The 19355-nt window shown below is 57.5% G+C and overlaps 2 protein-coding genes and 1 long non-coding RNA gene across 4 annotated transcripts in view; 2 read left to right on the plus strand and 1 right to left on the minus strand.

Annotated features, from left to right (window-relative positions):
- SGSH (N-sulfoglucosamine sulfohydrolase) overlaps positions 1-19355 on the minus strand; it is a 169485-nt gene that overhangs the window by 68283 nt on the left and 81847 nt on the right. The window lies entirely within an intron of this gene.
- LOC309850933 overlaps positions 1-19355 on the plus strand; it is a 1194231-nt gene that overhangs the window by 48501 nt on the left and 1126375 nt on the right. The window lies entirely within an intron of this gene.
- CCDC40 (coiled-coil domain 40 molecular ruler complex subunit) overlaps positions 1-19355 on the plus strand; it is a 35582-nt gene that overhangs the window by 7731 nt on the left and 8496 nt on the right. For both annotated transcript variants that reach the window (XM_082706824.1, XM_082706823.1), the window contains exons 6-15: positions 127-210; positions 285-504; positions 5241-5398; positions 5570-5692; positions 8577-8698; positions 13458-13701; positions 13787-13969; positions 17055-17300; positions 18190-18403; positions 19134-19303. In XM_082706824.1, coding sequence (XP_082562950.1) covers positions 127-210; positions 285-504; positions 5241-5398; positions 5570-5692; positions 8577-8698; positions 13458-13701; positions 13787-13969; positions 17055-17300; positions 18190-18403; positions 19134-19303 — 1764 coding nt within the window. The remainder of the gene's footprint in view (positions 1-126; positions 211-284; positions 505-5240; positions 5399-5569; positions 5693-8576; positions 8699-13457; positions 13702-13786; positions 13970-17054; positions 17301-18189; positions 18404-19133; positions 19304-19355) is intronic.

The following is a 19355-nucleotide window of genomic DNA, read 5'->3' on the forward strand; positions in this document are numbered from 1 at the left end:
CGCCGGCGCGTGTCCTGGGCAGAAGTGGGGCGCCCCCAGTCCAGAACTCCTCTGCACCCCCGGGAGAGCTCTGGCGGCTTAGGCCTGGGCGGGCGGGTCACCAGGCTCGCTTCTCTGCCGTTCCAGCCCCTGATGGTGAGGTTCCAGGCCGCGCTGAAGAACCATCTCAACCGCCAGATAGAGAGTCTGAAGCTGGAGCTCCGGGAGCTGGTGCGTAGCGCCCGTCCGGCCTCCCGCGCGGCTGCGCGCCTCCCTCCCGTGACCCGGTTCTCTCCCCGCCGCAGAGCGTGGCCACCAAGCAAAGCCGAATGCAGCGGCAAGAGCTGGGCATGGAGCTCTACGGGGTCCAGCAGCACCTGGCCCGGCTGCAGATGCAGCTGGAGAGGAGCCACGACCTGCACTCGACGGCGGCCTGCGCCCGGCGGCGGAGGGAGGAGGAGCTGCGGAGCGCGCGCCTGCTCTACGCCAGGACCTGCGAGGCCGCTGACAACGAGCGCAAAAAGTGTAAGGCTGGGGGTCCCGCGCAGACCCGCGACCCGGGTGCCCTCTCCAGCCGCCGGGATCACGCCCCCCCCCGGGGAGCTCGTCCCCGAAAGGCGTCCCTGCGTGTCGCCTCGGGGCATCCAGCAAACACGGCGTGGTCCCCTCCTCTCACCTCCGTGAGCTCCCAGCCCTTCAGGGAGAGGCGGCAGAGACGTCGCGAAAGGCACCTGATGGGCCCAAGCAGCTCGGAAAGCGGACGGAGACAAAAGGGGCAGAGGCTGGCAGGCAGCGGGGCGCAGGCAGGGTTTAAATAAGTGGAACACAGGAGTGAGGCCAACCCCAAGCACAGCGTCTTACCCAAGCCAGCCCGTGGCCCAGGGGATGGCGGCAGCCCGGTGGCAGCGGTGGTCCGCTGTGTGGCTGGTGCCGGCAAGACCCGGAGGCTTGGGACCAGATGAGGCAATAGGGCTCTTCCTCATCAAACACCCCCACCCCTGCACGGGCCAGGCTCTCGGCCCCGTGAACCCCCATTTTGCTCACTTTGCTGTGAATATTTCGGTCTATGGGGCTTTTTGCTCCAAGTTGGTTTATCCGCTGCGTGTGGTTACCACAATGGGGAAAACGACCTACACAGATCCGGGAGAAAACAGGACCACACGGACACCCCACGTGTGGCTGCAAAGAGGCATTTCGGACCCCGAGCAATGCAGAACTTTCTGGATTAACCGAGTCGGGCTGAGAGCTTCTCTATCAAGCACCCTCCCTCATGGGTACCAAATCAACAAAAAATACTGAGAAAAAAAAGAACCCGACATTGGTGCAAAAGCAATAAAGAATCGCAGGCTCTGCAGGAACAGAATTTAGACCAGCCTAAAGAGGACACGGCCCCCCACGTGGTCCACGTCAGCGCCCCTCCGTGGAGCCAGGCTTCTGGAGAGAGGCAGACCTCTTCTTGCACTTTGTGTCCTTTCTGGAGGCCACCAGGGCACGGAAACAGATGCTGTCAACCAAACAAGATTCCAGAAACATCCCCTGCTCTCCCTTCCAAGTGCTGGGGACGTCGGTGCTGCCGCCGTCTGGAAACATGGGGTTTTCCACGGGAGAACATCCCCCTCCCCTGCGCGGGAGTCCCTGGAACTTCCCGCCAAAACCTGAGTGCTCGGCAGCACCCCAGGTTCCAGGGGATGGGGCTGGACAGACAGAGTGGACGCGTCCACAGGCACAGGCCTGACACGGAAAAATGAGCGAGCGTGAGATTGTAGAGAACGTCGCAGCAGTAAAACGAGAGCGGACCGTTAGGAAAAAGGATGCCTGCAGTTAAATAAAATACCCCCCCTCCAGAACCAACAAAGGCCACTAAACAGACAGAGGGAGACTGCGGAAAACTGAACTTGAAAACCAAAAGGCCAGTTTGAGGAATTCTTCCCCGAATTCAGAGTGAAAACCCCAAGCGGCGGACGTTTTGAGAAGATGATACAGGACGTGGGTGTGAGGTCTGGGACCGCGGACGCCCATCCGACGAGGTCCCAGGAGGTCAAGGGCACTCACGGGCGACCTCAGAGGAGAACATCCGCGCCAGCTCAGCAGAGGTGAGCCCTGGGATAGAAACGCCCCCGGGGCCCGACAGCTGGAAACAGAATGAACACGCCTAGACACAGCTGCTGAGATTTTCAAACTCCAAAGCTAAAGGAAAAAATGCCGTTGGCGTCCAGGCCGGACACAATCGTACTGCGGCAGGCAGAGAGCAACCCGCTGGCCCCGGCAGGAGCCCAGGGCGACTCAGTCACCAGGCCACACAGCTAGGCCCGCACCCTCTGTCCCCTGTGGAGCTGTCCTGCCAAGGGCCTGGGTCTTGTGTTTCTTTCCTTGGTTTTGTTTTTATTTTTTGAAACCTTTCAGATTATTCCAATGTGCATCCGGGGCCGAGGATCACAGGTACAAACATACGCGACAGGGTTGGTGGCGCTGCTTGTATGAAGCCCTGCGCTGCTTGTAACCCTCATTAACAAGACGGAAGATCAAACATCCCCCTCCAGAGGCTGAAAAGGGGCAAAGAAACCAAACGAAGCAGGAGGAGGGAGTTAACTAAGTAAAACAGCTGAAACTTGTGCAAAATAATGGAAGTAAGTTGGCCTGATAGATAAAAAATACTCCGTTTTTGAAATGACCAAGACGCCGATCAACTTGGGCAAACCGGGCGAGGAACAGACAGGCTGTCCGTCAAGGAGCTGCCCAGGGAGTGAAGACGATTCAGAGGGACGGTCGCTCTTCATTTCAAGACGGCCCCTCTGGGGACTGGGTTCCTCATTGAAGAAACTGGAAACATCGTCAGACTTCGATGTCCCCGAAGCCACCAGCTTGTTGGTTACGGACGCGTCCCCCCTGCTACCCGAGACAAGAACAGACGCCCCCACGCTGCCCAACCCTCCGGGGCAGGGGGCGGGGGGCGGGAATCTGGGAAACTTCCCAGGCACGGGTTACAACGCCGAGTGCGGCCCTGGCTGTGGACGCCTCCAACACAGACGCGGCGGAACCGTCCGACCCGTGAGGCAAGAAAAATCCAAAATGAAATAGTAGCAAACGGAGTTCAGCCCCATGTATTGAAAGAGAAGCACCTGGTTCTCAAGGAGGGTTTTCCTGTGGGATTCGGGGGTCATTTGAAACTAGGAAAGCTGCTAATTTAATGCATTTGATTAGTAAGTTATAGGAGCGGGGAAAACAGAGGATTTTCCAGGTGTAGGCTAACACGCGCCGTCGGTCCCGAACTAGAGTAGAAGGAAAGTTCCTTAGAGTGTTTCCGGAAATGAGCCCGAAAGCTGTCCTGGGAGGGAACCACGGGGAAGGGACAGGCTAGGATCCGGAGGGAGAGGGGGAAGCTGCCAGCAGCCCGTGGGCCCAACCTCGCAGTCTCCAGCAGGCAAAGTAAATGAGGTGAGTATTTGGGACATGAAATTCTTATGCTCTACCTATCACGTGACCATTTACCTAGAAGATCCAAGATTACCAATTTAAAAAAAAAAAAAAAACAGTACTAGAAACAGTAAAGAAGGTAAAGTAGCTGAATGCCAGATCTAGCATTTTCTCCTATCCCAGTGATACCCAGTTAAGAACTAAATTGTTTTTTGTTTTTTTTTTAAACCCTCATTCATCAGGGTCATAACGACCATAAAATACTTAGGATAGATCTAACAAGAAGTGAGTGAGCCTTTCCAGAGAAGAACAGCCCTATTTTGCTAAAGGACATAAAACAGATTTAAATAAATAAATCTCCCATGTCAGTAGCAGGGAAGCCCCACCACACAGTCCCAGTCCGCACACCGTGAAGTGCCGTGCCCGCTAAAGCCCACGGCGGGGTATTTTGGGTGACCTTAGACTTATTGAACATAGTCATTAACTTACTCATTTTCAAGAAGAATCACCCCAAAGTCGAGAGCTCCGGGGTGGGCAGTCTCCCGCCACGTCCTCCCCCCAGGTCCCGGGACCCTCGACCGAGCGCCCAGGCTATTGGTTCTCGTGCTTTCCTTTAAAGACGTTTTTGCGTCGTGTGCGAGAGAGGATTCCTGAGCAATACGTAAAATGCTCCCCAGCCTCCACAGATTGGTCCGAAAGTGTACCTGGAGGATTAAACGCACAAGGCTCCCCGAGAAAAAGTTGAAAAGGAGAGTGACCTGCAGGGAAAGTGTCCTATCAGGTGTCCTATCAGGTGTCAGGCCGCCAGACCGGGCACCGAGGGGACAGAGCCGCCGGGGAGGAAGGTGGAGAGCGGAGGCTGCTGCGAAACTCGCGTGGGGATCCGGCCGCGTCGGCAGGTTCGGTGAACGCGCAGACGGCGTCTTTAAGCCACTGCGTGTCTTCTTGACCGTTTGGTCATCTGAAAACGCATACTTAGACCCTATTTCACGCCATACAAAAAGCAAGATCAGTCGCAGGACATGTTTCAGGAAGTCACGGGAGCATCGGAAGAACACGTAAGGTCGCCGGTGGGGCTGCTCTTGCTAATGTCTCGGGCTGGGCAGGTCTCCGGAAGCGTGACGTGACGGACGAGGCCAGAGAGGGGACTTGGACAGTTTTGCTTATGCAGAAACGGAAAACTTGTAAGAAGCATGACGAAGTTAAAGGACAAACAGGAGCTGGGAGCGAACCCCGTCTAAGCATCTGTGACAACCTCCAGGTGTTCCGGGTTACTCTTCCGTTGCCCGGAAACGAATTCCCACAGATGTCGGGGCCCCGCACAAGCTTGGGCCCCGACAAGCTGGGCTTGTCGCTGGACGGAAATCCACCATCTGGCTCTGAGTGGGGAGCGGACAGTGCTGTGCTGGTGAGGCCTGGCCCCCAGGACAGCTCTGGCACTCCTGGCCTGCACCACCACGAGGCCCTTTCAGTCCCGGGGCCGGGCGAGGGGCTCTGGTGGAGCTCAGCGCCCCCTTGGGCGGGTGTCCTCCCAGGATGCAGGACTACCTAGATGCCCAACATCTACGCAGTAAGAAATGTGCCGGAGTAACAGGAGGCCTCATGGCCTGCCTGGGTCTTAGCAGATCCTCAGACACGGGGAGGGCCTCTAAGACACGGGGGGCGCTGGAATGGTCGCTGACGATGGCTGGACGGGGGTTACCTATGCTTGCGTCTCTCCGACCAGACTGCGAGGCTGTGATGGCGAAGTCGGGGTCTCCGCGGTCTGGAAGCCGCAGGTTCCCAGGCAGGGAGGCTTCTGGAGCCCTGGGCACCGAAACGACTGAGCGCCGCCCCTCCCCCCACAGTGGCGGCTCTGCAGACGGAGCTGGACGGCCTGGCCCTGCACCTGTTCTACATGCAGAACATAGAGCAGGACGTGCGCGACGACATCCGCGTGATGCAGCAGGTGGTGAAGAAGTCGGAGGTGCAGCGGACGCGGGCGGAGGTGGAGAAGAAGCAGCAGGTGCTCTGCAACCTCCGCGCGGTGGCCATGTCCCCCACACTGCCCCCCACCTCCCCTCCCCCCAACCTTCCATTTCCCAGGAGCACCCCCCCCCCGGCCTCTGGCGGGCGAGGGGCTTGAGGTCTGGGTGGGGCGTCCGGTGCGGCGCGCAGGAACCGGTCCCCTTCGCAGGACCTGCACGTGGACCAGCTCACCAGCAGAGCACACCGGCTGGAGGAGCAGATCGCGCTGCTGGAGGCTCAGAGCTGCGCCCAGGCCGAGGACACGCGGGTGCTCCGGAAGGCCGTGAGCGAGGTAGGAGCCGCCCCGCACCCCCCAAGGCCAGGGGATCGCCGGGCCCCACGCCCCACTCAGCCCATGGGCTCCCCGCGTGTCTCCCGAAGCGGTCCAGCGTCCGGCTGCCCCACGGGGGGACGCGGAGGTTCCTCTTCTGCACGGCAGCTGGCGGCCCAGGAGGCCGGACACCTGGGTCTGCTTGTCGGCCGGATCCTCCCAGGAGAGGCCCCTGGTGTCCCAGGGAGGCTGAGCTGGGCTGCGGGAGCATGGCCAGAGGGGCCCTCAGGGCAGCTGAGGCCAACAGCGGCCGTGTCTTCCTATTTTGTTGGTCTGTGAGTCAACACCTGCGCACTCGTGTGCGGGAACGTGGAGGACACAAGCCGCTTTGATGGGGAGAAGAAAACACTTGCAGAGATGGACAGGCCCACGTGGGCCCACATGGGAAAGCGCCCGGGGCCCTCCAACCTGGGGATCTAGAATGTGCTCTGATCAGAATCCCAGAAGAAAAGAGGCCGTTTTTATTTTTTTTAATTTTTTAAAAGATTTTATTTATTTATTTGACAGAGAGAGACAGTGAGAGAGAGCGCAAGCAGGGAGGGGGAGAGGGGGCTCCATCCCAGGACCCTGGGATCATGACCTGAGCTGCAGGCAGACGCTCAACGACTGAGCCCCCCAGGCGCCCCAGGAGGCAGTTTCTAGTTAGTGAAGAGATTCTGAGGTGTTTTTTTTTTTAAGATTTTTATTTATTTATTTGACAGACAGAGATCACAAGTAGGCAGAGAGACAGGCAGAGAGAGAGAGGAGGAAGCAGGCTCCCTGCCGAGAAGAGAGCCTGATGTGGGACTCGATCCCAGGACCCTGAGATCATGACCTGAGCCGAAGGCAGAGGCCTAAACCACTGAGCCACCCAGGCGCCCCGAGATTCTGAGGTTTGACGCGAAGCGTACATTTGGAGGACTGGGCAGGAGCTGTCAGGAAAAGGGAAGCTCGGGGGGGCGGTTGCCGGGAACAGAGGGGTGTCCTGAGATGTGGGGCTTGTGCTGGGACCAGAAGAGTCCCAGAATCCCTGGGCTGGTAGGTCATCCTCAGGGTACCCCGCTAAATGTCACCCATTCTGAAGCCTGGAGTCCGGGACGGACGGGCTGTGGAGCCCCCGAGCAGAGCGTCGGAGGGAGCAAATGCTGCAGGAAACGGGAGTGCGCTGTGAATCAGTGGAGAACACAGGAATCGTGCCCAACGGAGGAGGGACCTTTGGTTCATCATTTGGGGAAAAATTAAATCTTTTCCTCCTACCAGACACGAAAATGAATTCCAGATAGGATTAAGATTGTAAATGGAGAGGGGCACCTGGGTGGCTCAGTAGGTTAAAGCCTCTGCCTTCGGCTCAGGTCATGATCTCAGGGTCCTGGGATCGAGCCCCACATCAGGCTCTGTGCTCAGCGGGGAGCCCGCTTCCTCCTCGCTCTCTGCCTGCCTCTCTGCCTGCTTGTGATCTCTGCCTGTCAAATAAATAACATCTTAAAAAAAAAAAAAGAATGTAAATGGGGAACATGTACTGGAAGAAAATACGAGAAAAAATATTCTTTAAATCCGGAGTTGCAGGGCCTTTGGAAGCCCAGCACGGAGAAGAGACCCTCTTAACGGAACCCATGGGGAGGGTGAGGCAGGCCCACCATGGCGTCGGGGGACGGAGGGCGCCACCAGCAGAGTGAAAGACGGGACACCGCCAGGAAAGACAGGCTTTCACCTACGAGTGACTTTGGTGGTGGGAACAGATCACGCAAGTCAGTAGGAAATAACCCCGTGCCCTGTGCCACTACGGGACGGTCGTGGGCACAGGCCCGGGCCGGGTCTCTCGGTGCCCTCTGCCCCGCGCGGCCGGGTGTGTCTCCGCCAGGCAGGGCGGCCCCGCGTCCCATTCACTTTGCCTTCCCATACTCAGAACAGCGCGCAGCCCACAGCAGGTGCACCACAGACACGGTGAACGAACAGGGTGGGGAGCCCCTGATAGAAGGGAACCAGCGTAGAGGGGACTGGCCCCCCCAGGCCGGTCGGAAAACCACATGGGCTCCCGTACACCCACCCCACCCCGAAGACTCCCCTGCCTCCTTCCGAAATATCACCTGGGCCTCATTCCAAGGAAACTACTGAAGCAGCATGCAAGCAAAAATGTTGTGCATTAAAAACTCCACAAGCAAAATGAATAGTGATTCACTGGGGACACTGTTGGGTTCAATAACAAAGTCCCAAGGGCAGGGCGTTAGCCACAAAAGTCAGGATATATCCCAACAATCAAATAAACCCTTGCTGACATAGAAACCTGGGTACAACATGTTAATTTTTAATTGCAGGCTATAAAATAACATAGAGATATGAGTACACACACCATGTACACACGTGCCCAGGCACGCGTGCACACACACACACACACACACCAGGGCCCGGCGGAAGCTCCCACGGAGCTGCCAGGTCATTCTCGACAGCTCAGGCTCCTACGGGAAGGGGTCTCAGGCACCAAGGCTGTACCCACCTCTTGTGACGGAAACTCCAGTCTGTGGACGGTGCTCCCTGCGAGAATCACGACACCTCCCGTCCCCGGCGTCTGGGGTCTGGGTGTGACGGATGCCCCTCCCTGCTGGCTCCCTCATCTCCTCCTCCTGGACCCCTGACGCTGAGGGCCTTGGGGCCCGGAGTCAGGGCTCGGCTGGGTGTTTCGATGTATTATTTTTACAGCTGTATTATTTTCACACTTACCCTTTTGCTGGTGCGGGGTCAGAAAAGCAAGGGTGACACAGGGGAAGGAGATGTTCCAGGACGTTTGGGGCTTTTCCAACATCCTCCTGGGGCCTTGAGCATCGTGAGGTTGGACCAACGTCCCCGTAACCCCAACTCTCCCCCGCAGGCCTGCACGGAGATCGACGCCATCAACGTGGAGAAAAGGCGCATCCTGCAGCAGTGGGCAGCCTGCCTGGTGGGCATGAAGCACCGCGACGAGGCCCACGGGACCATCCAGGAGGCCCTCAGGTATGGGGACACCCGGGACGGCCTCTGGCCGCCCTTCAGGGGCACCACGGTGGGGGGCCGGGAGCTCAGGGAGACAGGTGGACGCTCAGATGGCTGCACCCCCCCTGCCCAGGTGCGCCCACGGCGCCCTTCCTGCTGGGGCCCACGGCGCCCTTCCTGCTGGGGCCCACGGCGCCCTTCCTGCTGGGGCCCACGGCGCCCTTCCTGCTGGGGCCCACGGCGCCCTTCCTGCTGGGTCTGCTGGGACAGAGGGGTGCACCTGCAGCCCCACAGCCCCGGCTTCTGTGCTGAAAGCTCCCTATTGTTCACCAAGATTCAGCGTTTCAGACTTTCCGTGGTACCCGGACAGCCAAGCTTCCGTTATCAGGCTTCCTGGGAAGATTAGGACAAACAGTGGGAGAAGGAGAAAGGGGTGTTTATCTCTGGGAGAGAAGGTCTCCCCCCGCTTTGCTCTTCATCACCTGTGTGCGGAAACCATCCCGGATCCTGTCTTAATCTCCCTGCGGGGGCGGGGGGGGGGAGGGCCCTCCTGCAGTCCCCAGGGGATGGGGACCCCGGTGCGGGGCGGTGGGCAGGAAGGAGTGAGGAGCCGCTCTCCGCAGCTCTGCATCTCCGGGGCTTGGACAGCAGGAGACTTTTCTCTTTTTCGGTCCTGCGATTAAGAAGAAAGCGAAACAAAACAACTACCCCCCCCCCAACAAGACACACACACACACACACACACACACACACGCACACATGGAAGTAGCACGCTGCATACACACTGCTGAACGCCTTGCTTTTCTCATTCGCCGACCTGCCCCCGAGACCTTTCCTGATCTCCGCATGATCATTCCTTCCTTTCCCAGCACGGAGCGGAGCGTGTGACCAGCGGCAGCTTGCCCGGGCTTCCCACCAGGCAGGGCGGGTCCTCGCACTTCTCTGCTGTAGGGTCTCACCCACGTCCCTGCTTCTTACAGTGTGTTACAGTGTGTCGAGCCCGGAGTTCTGGGGGACATCCGTGCAGAGATCTGCCAGGTGGTTCCCCAAAAGGCCACACCCCACAGGGGGTCCCAGAGCCTGGCAAGAACTTGGCCATTTGGAAGGTGCCCATCGGACTAACGGGAGAAAAAAAAAAATGTTTTGAACACTTATTTTTTTTTTTACTCTCTCTCTCTCTCTCTCTTTTTTTTTTTTTTTAAAGATTTCATTTATTTATTTGACAGATCACAAGTAGGCAGAGAGGCAGGCAGGGGTGGGGGGAAAGCAGGCTCCCTGCTGAGCAGAGAGCCCAATGCGGGGCTGGATCCCACGACCCCGGGATCATGACATGAGCCGAAAGCAGGGGCTTTAAGCCACTGAGCCACCCAGGAAGTCAAGGGTTTTGAGCACACAAGTGGCATTCCCGGCATAGGACCTTCGGCTCAGATCATGGTCTCAGGGTCCTGGGATCGAGCCCCCGCGTCGGGCTCTCTGCTCAGCAGGAGCCTGCTTCCCCCCTCTCTCTGCCTGCTTGTGATCTCTGTCTCTCTCTGTCAAATAAATACATCTTTTTAAAAAAGAATTTATTTATTTACCTGACAGAGCACAAGAGGGGGAGCAGCAGCGGGAGAGGGAGAAGCAGGCTCCCCACTGAACAAGGAGCCTGATTCCCCATAATCAAGGACGTTCTTAAAGTACCTTTTTAATTTTTATTTCATTCATTTTTTTAACTATCATCATTTTTTTTTTTTTTTTTTTTTAGTGGGCTCCATGCCCAGGGTGGAGCCCAGGGTAAGCTTGTTTTTCAAGATGGTGGCCAGAACATCCAAGGTCTCCATGGGATGGCTTCCATGTCTAGGCAAAAATAAGACCTTTTCCAGAAACTCCTTCTAATCTCTCTTGAGCCTAATCCCATCAAGTTTCATCCCCACCATTCCACAGGAACCATGTTAATACATTGACTGAATTGAGGGACCAATTCTGTCTTCATGTAACTTGACTTATCAGCATGTGATACTGCTATTTTTGGTCTTTTTAAAGCAGGCTCCACGGTCAAAGTAGAGCCCAGCTCGGGGCTTGAACTCACAACCTGAGCTAAGATCAAGAGTTAGATGCTTAACTGACTGAGCCACCCAGGTGCCCCCCCTAAAGTGTGTTTTTTAAAAGTAATCTTTATCAAGGATAAGTGATCACATTTTAGGAAATTTGAAAAACGGGAAAAAAAGGTTCACAATACCACCGTCTTTTTCCTTCGGGGACAATGACAATTTATTAGCATTTTGGGCGCACACAGGCATCTCTTGTCCCGCACGTATGTCTTACCACGTGTTCAGACTTCTGTCATGCAATTTGTGACTGTGTCTTTTTAAATTGGATGGCTTATTTTTATTGTCAGATTTTAGACATTTATAAGGCTGCTACTTCCTAAAAAAGAAACTGAGTAGCTTTTTTATTTTAGGTTGGGTTTATTGAGGCTAATTTATGTGCAGATTTCTTATGTTCAAAAGTTCTCCTTCGTCCGTGCCCAGCTCTGCGAGCGTGGCAGATGGGCAGAGGCAAGTCCCCCCCCCCCCCCCCCCGGCCTCAAGATGACGGGCCGCTTCCTTCATCCCCAAGTCCCACAATGTCCCCACCTCCAGCCCGCGCCGAGCCCGATCTGCTCTCTGTCCCGCCCGCCCCGTCATCCCCGGGAGGTCCCGGGGATGGAGTCACGCAGCGCGCGGCCGTCCTCGCCCGGCTTCTGAGCGTCATCCCCACGTGGGACGGGAGACGGTGCCAGCGCGGCCGTGTGTCTCTTGTTATTGCCAAAGAGACCGCCGCCGCGTTCACCGGGTCACCAGCTGACGGGCTTCCCCATTGTTTCCGGTCCGGGGTGTCATGGGCAGAGCTCCTGGGACAGCATGTACGCGTCTGGGCGTCTAGTGCTTCCTCGTCCCCTGGGGGAGCGCCTGGCCTGGGACCGCCGCTGAGCAGGCATTCGACGCGGTCACAAACGCCCAGTGTTTTTTCCAATCTCGTTTGTTCCATTCTGCGCTCCCTCCAGCAGCGGGCGCGATTCCCAGCGACTCCCCCGTCCTCACCAACACTGGCTGTTGTCAATCATTTTAACTTTAGCCGTTCCATTCAGCCGTGAGTCGGGGAGTCGGAGAGTTGTGGTATCACCCGAGGTTTAACTCCACAATTCCCCGATGACTGACGAGGTTGAGCACACTCTCACGTGCTGACCTGCCCCCCGGAGACCTTCTTTTTTATATTGAGGGGCTCATCTCGTTACTGACTCAGAAGAGATCTTCATATATTCTAGATACAATGCCTCCCTCAGACGTGTGCTCTGAACGTATTTCCCCCCAGCCTGTGGCTTTGTCTTCCCATTCTCACGACAGTGGCTTCGGAAGGACAGGCTTTAAACGTTGATGAAGCCCAGTTAATTAATTTTTTTCATAGCTCATGCTCTTTGTGTCCTCTTGAAGAAATCTTTGCCCAACGCGGGGTCCTGAAGCTCCCTCCTGTGTCTTCTGCTAATTCTTCCCCGTGGGTACGTTAACATCATCCCCAGTTAACATCTGTCGCGGCGTGAGACCTAAGTTCCGTCCATTTGCCCACAGTCCCAGCACCGCCGCTGAACAGACCATCCTCTCTCCGTTGAAAGACTGTGTCCCCTTCATCAAATATCAATTGACCACGTGTGTTTGTGTGTCGGTTTGTCTGTTTGTGGACTCCTGACTCTGCTCCCTCCACCAATAAAACCACACGGACCTGATAATGACAACTTTATACAAAGTCTTAAAATCAGATTGGGGGGTCCTTGTTCTTCTTTTGCAAAAGTATTTGGGCAATTTGAGGTCCTGTAGATTCCCATATATAATTTTAGAATGAGTGTGGCAATTTCTGGAAAAAATATACTTACTACGATTGTAATTAGAATTGCGTTGAGGCTAAAGATCTTTTGGGAGAGAACTAACGCCTTAACGATCGTGAGTCTTCTGCTAAATATACGTGGCATATTTCCCTGGTATTTTTTTTTTTTAAGATTTTATTTATTTATTTGACAGAGAGAAAAAGATCACAAGTAGGCAGAGAGGCAGGCAGGGGGAGAGGAGGAAGCAGGCTCCGCACTGAGCAGAGAGTCCGATGCGGGGCTCGATCCCAGAACCCTGAGATGAAGGCAGAGGCTTTAACCCACTGAGCCACCCAGGCGCCCCTGATTTTAAATAAGAACTTTGAATAAGAACTTATTCAAAGGATCAAATACGACCAGTGGAGAAAAGCCCATAGCTGCAGGGCGTCTCAGAATGTAGGAGAAACAATGTGTCACACGCAAATGAAGATTCTACTACCCAGCACCTGTCTGTTTGCCTTGATGTTAGTTACAGGCATTCGCACAGCCAATGTGCAGACTCCGGGAACCGAGAGTCAGGAGTGCCACCCACACGTGCTCCTCCCAGCCACGCCACGCATGTGGCCACGGGCCTGGGGCTCAAGGGCTTGGAGTTCCCGTGTCCGTGTGTATGAAATTGGATTAGCACACTCCCTTTCCGGGATCGCTCCCTAACCGGCGAGGGTGGCTGGATCCGGCCCAGGACAATGCCTGCCCCCTCCGGCCCTTCTCCCTTACTCTCTACCCATCAAAGTGGGCAGCGGTTCTGTGACTAGGTCAGGAAGCGGGCATCGAGATTGGCTGCTGCTAAGAGCTGGGTCCCCATTCGTCCCTCTCTGCCGGGCGAGCCCCTCCACACGCGGGCAGAGCCCGGGCCCCGGGCGCTCTGAGGCCCCGGCTTTGCTCTCTCGCTCCCGGCAGCGAATGCCAGCACCAGATCATGTCCATCGACGGGGAGATCGAGGCCTACAAGAAATCCATCATGAAGGAGGAAGAGCAGAACGAGAAGCTGGCGAGCATCCTGAACCGCGAGGAGACGGAGGCCAGCCTGATGCAGAAGCTGACGGCGCAGAGCCTGAGCAAGCAGGAGGCGCTGCAGAGCGAGTTCAACACCTACCGGCTGGCGCTGCAGGACACGGAGGACGCGCTGGGCAAGGCCCAAATGGTACGACCACGTCCCGCCGCCCGCACGGTGTGTCCCCGCGGCCGCCCCTGCACAGCCCCGTCCCTGCCCCTTCCTTCCTGTCCAGGAGTACGCGGCCAGCATGGGCGACCTGCAGTCCGTCCAGCAGTCCACCCAGCACGAGCTGGAGCTGAGGAGGAGGATGGACGCCTCCATCGTGGAGAAGCTGCAGGAGCACATGACGTCCAACAAGATGACCAAGTACTTCCGCCAGCTCATCCTGAAGCTGCAGAAGCAGAAGACCAACCTGGTAGGCCATCCGACGCCGCGGCCCGGGGGCGCCCGGGCTGGGTCACGGGCGGGGGACGCGGGCTGAGCGAGGGGCCCTCAGCCGGTCTGCTCACTTGTCACTTAGCTCTAGTCGCACCCACGAACCGACGCTCTCACAGGTGCACGCGCACACGCGCACGCACACACGGGACTCGCCCCTCGAGCAGGCGCGCACGTGGACGCACCCGCGTGCACCCACCGTAAACAACATCCGACTCCTTTGTCAGTTTTCACGTCCATCCTAGTCCAGTCTCCTGCGTTTCACCGAAATACGCCGCAGAGAGGAAAGCGCATGAGGAAGCGCAGGTCCCCACGGGCTTTCTCCCCGAGCGGAGGCTGTTTTAGTTCACTTTTTGGCCACATCCAACTAACACTGTCCGTGAAATGTTCCTCAAAACCCCACATTTTCCTTTCTGCACGCCACTTCGTCACACAGACGAACGCATCGTGCTTGAAAACCCTCTGCGGAGACACTTGAACGTGTTTCCAGGTTCTAAACGTCGTGAACAACTCAGCTCTGGACGTGCTCGCCAGATGTCTTTGTCCACACTTGTGAGGAGAAGCTGCTGTGGCAAAAACCCAGGCTCGCAGGGTGGGGTCGCAGAGCCCCCAGACCTCTGCCCCACCAGGCGAGGCCCCCGAGGCCTGGGACCTCCTCCAAGAAGAGCTCTTTCTTGCTCTCCCTGGGGTCTCGCTTCACTCCGAGCCGTGGTCGGGGGTCCCTGTGCCCTTCCTTGAATCATTTCTTTGCCTCCCATGGTGTGACCCCCTCCAGCGTCCTCTGCCTCGGTGGGCCCCCTTGCAGAATCCTTGGAGGCCACCGCGGCCTGCACCGGCCTAGGGCACAGCCTAGCAGACGGCCTGTCCCAGGGCCCCTCAAGTCTCAGGAGGAAGGGAGCCCTTTCGCCCTGCTCTCCAGACTACCAGAAGCTTCCATCCGAGGGGCGGGAGTTGAGGGGACGTGGGCCCCTCCCAGCCTGCGGTTAAGAGCATGAGTCGGGCTCCCATGTGATCCTGGGCTCAGCCTTTACTCTTTCCCTGTGTGAAACACCTGGCCGGTGTTAGAGCACCGGATCTAACCACTGATTACAGTGGCAGCAAAGGTGGGGGGAGCCAGAAACTACGCCCCTGCATGTCAGTGGCTGATGGCCATTGTCCCCGGCATGTCAGCGACTGTTGCCCATTGTTGGCAGGAGGAGGCTTGGCTGAGACAGCTGGCGGGCTCCCCTGTCCTTCCGGGAGGGCGGGGCTGCTGTCTACCTGGCCGGCAGCCCGAGCCACCCCATCTCTCCAGGACACCTGGGAGAAGGGCAGCTTGCCCCTGGTCTGGTCATAGCAAGGAAGTGGGGAGACGGGGCCGGAACCAAGACTGGACTCAGCTGGGTCTCCGTGGGAGGTCCTGTCTGATGCTGGGGGCGTCCCGCTCATCCTTTCTCTGGGAAGTCGGGGCATGACTACCCCTGGGAGCAAAACTCCAGAGAAGCCAATGAGCAGGGTGTGCGTGAAGGCCCCCCACCAGTCCTTCCGGGAGGCTGCGCTCGTAGGCCCCTAGACCCCCAAGCTCCCAGGCCCCCAGGCCCCCCAGCAGCCCCTGCGGGTGGTACACACACTACCAGCAATGTCCAGCGGAGGGCAGTAAAGAGTCTTGATCTCACAAATTTGTCCATTAGGATCACCTCAGAGATTCAAGTCTAGTTCTTTAAAGGGGGCACTTTTTCCAAAATGTTAAAAAAAAAAAAAAAACCCAAAAAGAAAAAACCCCTGGGATCAGGAGGGGGTCCAGAGGGAGGGCAGGCACTGGTCTGCGAGTTAGTTCAGGAGCGGCCAGGGTGGTCTCAGTAAGAGCCAACGGCCCAGGAGCAGAGCTGAGGGCCTGTCGGAGCCCCGTGGGACAGCAAGCATGGAGGGCGAAGAGGAAGGGGAAGCCCCTGTGGAGACCCTATCCTAGATGGTCCTGACAAAAAGACACGTGGCTCAGCCTGAGCTCAGAGGCCTGGAGGACTCAGGAGCGTTACCGTGGGGAGCTGGGTGACCGCGATGCCGGAAGCATCCAGGTGGGCAGGGTCTGGCTCTAAAACCCAGGACTGTTGGGCGTCCTGCCGAGTCACCCACAGGGGCCAGTCAGTGGATGCACGTGAGACAGAGCCAGCCGGGGTCTTGGGGGCAGAGCTGAGATGACCCTGGAGGACAGGGAGCTGGCAGGGGCCAGGGGCCAGGAGAAAGCTGAGAATTTATGTGGGCGAGAGCTGAGGGGCCAGATCGTAGGGTCAGGACACAGCCACCGCTCGGGGAAAAGACTCCGTTTACAAAGGAAGCCTGAGCGACTGTGCCTGCCACCCCCCTCCTCTGGTTCTCACAGATACCCTCCCAGTAAACCCTAGGTCACAGGAGGGACCTGGAGGCTCTCCCTGAGAGCCAGCAGAAGAGGCAGGGGTTCTCGTCAAGACTCTCAGGACAGTGGGCGGGCCCCGAGAAGCCCTCAGCTACTCAGCTCTGGCTGGGACTCCTGCCCCCACAACCTAGGGCTGGCAAGAGCCCAGAGCCACCTGGGCAGCCGATGACAGCACAGCAAGATACCGTCTTTCTATGACTGTGTCTAGCTTTTCAGCAAAATGTAAGGACACCCTTCTGTACCACCAGATACAAATGAGAAGTCATTGTTGAACTTGCCATAGCAAAGGAATCCGCTTCCTTCACCAAAACATACCAGCTGTCCAGACCAGCCCCTGGGTGCCAGATTCTATGGGACAGGACGGAAGAGGATGCGGACGACAACCGTGGCTAGTTTCCTAGGTTACCGGTATAAGGGAGTATTACACAGCCATTAAAAATGACACGAGCATAGAAGTCAAGATTGAGTTCATTAAAAAGCGGCTTATAAACCTCTGTGTAGAGGGTATCCTGCCTTCGGTTCTGGGGGAAGGTGTGGAGGTCCTATATAAAGACTAGAAGGAAGGAGAGGTCGACTGTGTAGCAGATGCTCGGAAATGATAGCCTAGCCAGCTCATTTAGAGCCCCTGCCCCAGCGGGAAAGAATGCTGACATGTTTCCTCATGCTAACACAGGTGACACATCTTTCCAAAATTGACGGCGACATTGCTCAGACCACCCTGAACATCACAAACACCAACTGCAGGCTGGACATGCACCAGAAGACGCTGGCCGAGCTCGACAAGGAAGTGAAGAAGATCAATGACCTCATCACCAACAGCGAGAACGAGATCTCTAGGCGCACAATCCTGATCGAAAGAAAGCAAGGCCTCATCAACTTCTTCAATAAGCAGCTGGAGCAGATGGTTTCTGAGCTGGGGGTAAGACCTCCGGGCCAGGAGAGGCTGCTCCCGGTTGACATTTGCACCTGGCCTTGTCGGGGACGTTCTGAAATGAACTCACACGGAACAGAGCCATTCCTCTCCCGCACCTTTTATGAGTGACACGGTGAGGGGGGACCCCCCCAAGTCGGGGGCTGCCTGCGAACCTTCTCCTGCCAAGGTCCAGACAGTAACTATTTCAGGCCAGACGCTGTCTGCTGAAGGTCCTCACCCCTGCTGTCACAGCCAGAAAGGCAGGTGGTAAGGGAATGGCTGTGTGTCTTTTTGGTGGGCTCTGAAACGGGACCCTGGAACTTTCACCAGGAACCAAATCTTCTTTCTTGTCAAGCAAAGACAGCAGGTGGGATCTGACCGCTGCTCTAAGTGAGGGCATCTGATGAGTTTGAGGCCTGAAGTCCTTGTAAGTTATCCACGTATCCCTAACGTGGGGGCCCCTCCATGGGCTTCAAGCTCAGGAGGAAGATGGTCAGCTGGGCATGGTCTTAGGTAGATCCCGAGCACCAGAAAGCTTCTCAAAGCCGCGGCCCAATGGACAATGAGGGAGTAAAGACTCTGGCCCTTGATGGTCTGTCCCTAAAAGAAAACTTATAAAGCCCCTTTGAGTAATGGAGACCATGCTAAGGTCCTGCCCTTGGCCCCACAAAGCTGTGGCATGATGGGGAGGGGGCCACAGGCCTCCTGAGACCTGTGTCTCCCACAGCGGGTCAGGGGCAGACGTGGGACCCTCAGTGCCCTCGAGGAAATGTCCCCCAGTCCTCCTACAGATGCATGATCCCAGGCGGGGTCCCAGGCCTCCTCAGCCCACCCGGAAAGCAGACCTTTGAAAACAAGGAAGCTCGCTTTGCTTTTTGGTGACTCTCACTTTTAGGGGGAAGAAGTGGGGCCTCTGGAGCTTGAAATCAAAAGGCTGAGCAAGCTGATCGACGAGAACAACACCAGCGTGACCCAGGCCCAGGTGACCTGGCTCCGCCTGCAGCAGGAGATGGTGAAGGTCACTCAGGAGCGGGAGGAGCAGCTGGCGTCCCTGGACATGTTCAAGAAGGAGATGCACATCCTGGAGCAGAAGAAGCTGCGGATAGAAAGTAAGTGCCGGGCGGTGCAGGGGCCCCGCGGGCTGGCTGCCCTGCTCGGGGACACAGGACACCTCGCGTCCCAAACTGAGGGTCACGGGACGAGAAGCCTTCTTCCTCTCCAGCTGAACCTAGAAAACGGTCCCACCAGAGGCTGCCCAGCCCCTGTCTTGTCCCAAACAGTGTAAAAACCAGGGGTCTCTAATGGGCAGGGTGCCTGGAAGTGGGAGATGAGCACCCTTCCTGGCCACCCCCACCCCCCTAAGGCCCCCACGGAGGCATCCTGGTCCCACCCGCGTCTGCGATCAGAGATCCCCGCAGGTCAGCCCGGCCATGCGGCCCCACAGGAAATGCTCCCTGCTGTTCCGGGCCCCACTCCACCTGGACCCCTCACGCCGGAGGCCCTGCTGCCCTCCTGGCCTGCCCATTAGGCTGGTTGTTTTCTGGCCCCTGCCCCTAAGCTGGGCGGCGCCTCGGAGGGGGCAAGGCCCACCTTTCTTGGAGACCCCGTGAGCGCCAGTCACCTCCCCACAGGCTGTTCTCAGGGCAGGGGGCTTGCCCGCCACCATCCCGTCCCGCACCTGCTGGCTGTCCACACAGCGGTCCTTTCCGGTGTCTGGGAGGGCCAGGCTTTGGGAACGGAGCGGCCAGAGAGAGGTCGCTTCCCTGTGGCCCGCAGGGCCCTGACTGGGGTGGGGGCTACTCTGGGAGCGCGGCCACCCCTGCGTCCCCTCCGCCGCAGACAAGATCGACCAGGAGAAGAAGGAGCAGAAGGAGATCGAGCGCCGCATGAAGGACCTGGACAACGACCTGAAGAAGCTCAGCGCGCTGATGAGCAAGAACCGGAGCAGCTCCGAGGGGCTGCAGCAGGACAACCTGGTGACCGAGAAGGAGTTCGTGCGCGCGCTCAAGGTCCGGCGCGCGCCCGCGGCGACCCGCGCGGGCTCCGGGCTGGGGGGGGCGG

The sequence above is a fragment of the Mustela nivalis genome (genome assembly GCF_964662115.1).
Source record: "Mustela nivalis genome assembly, chromosome: 17".
NCBI lineage: Eukaryota > Metazoa > Chordata > Mammalia > Carnivora > Mustelidae > Mustela > Mustela nivalis.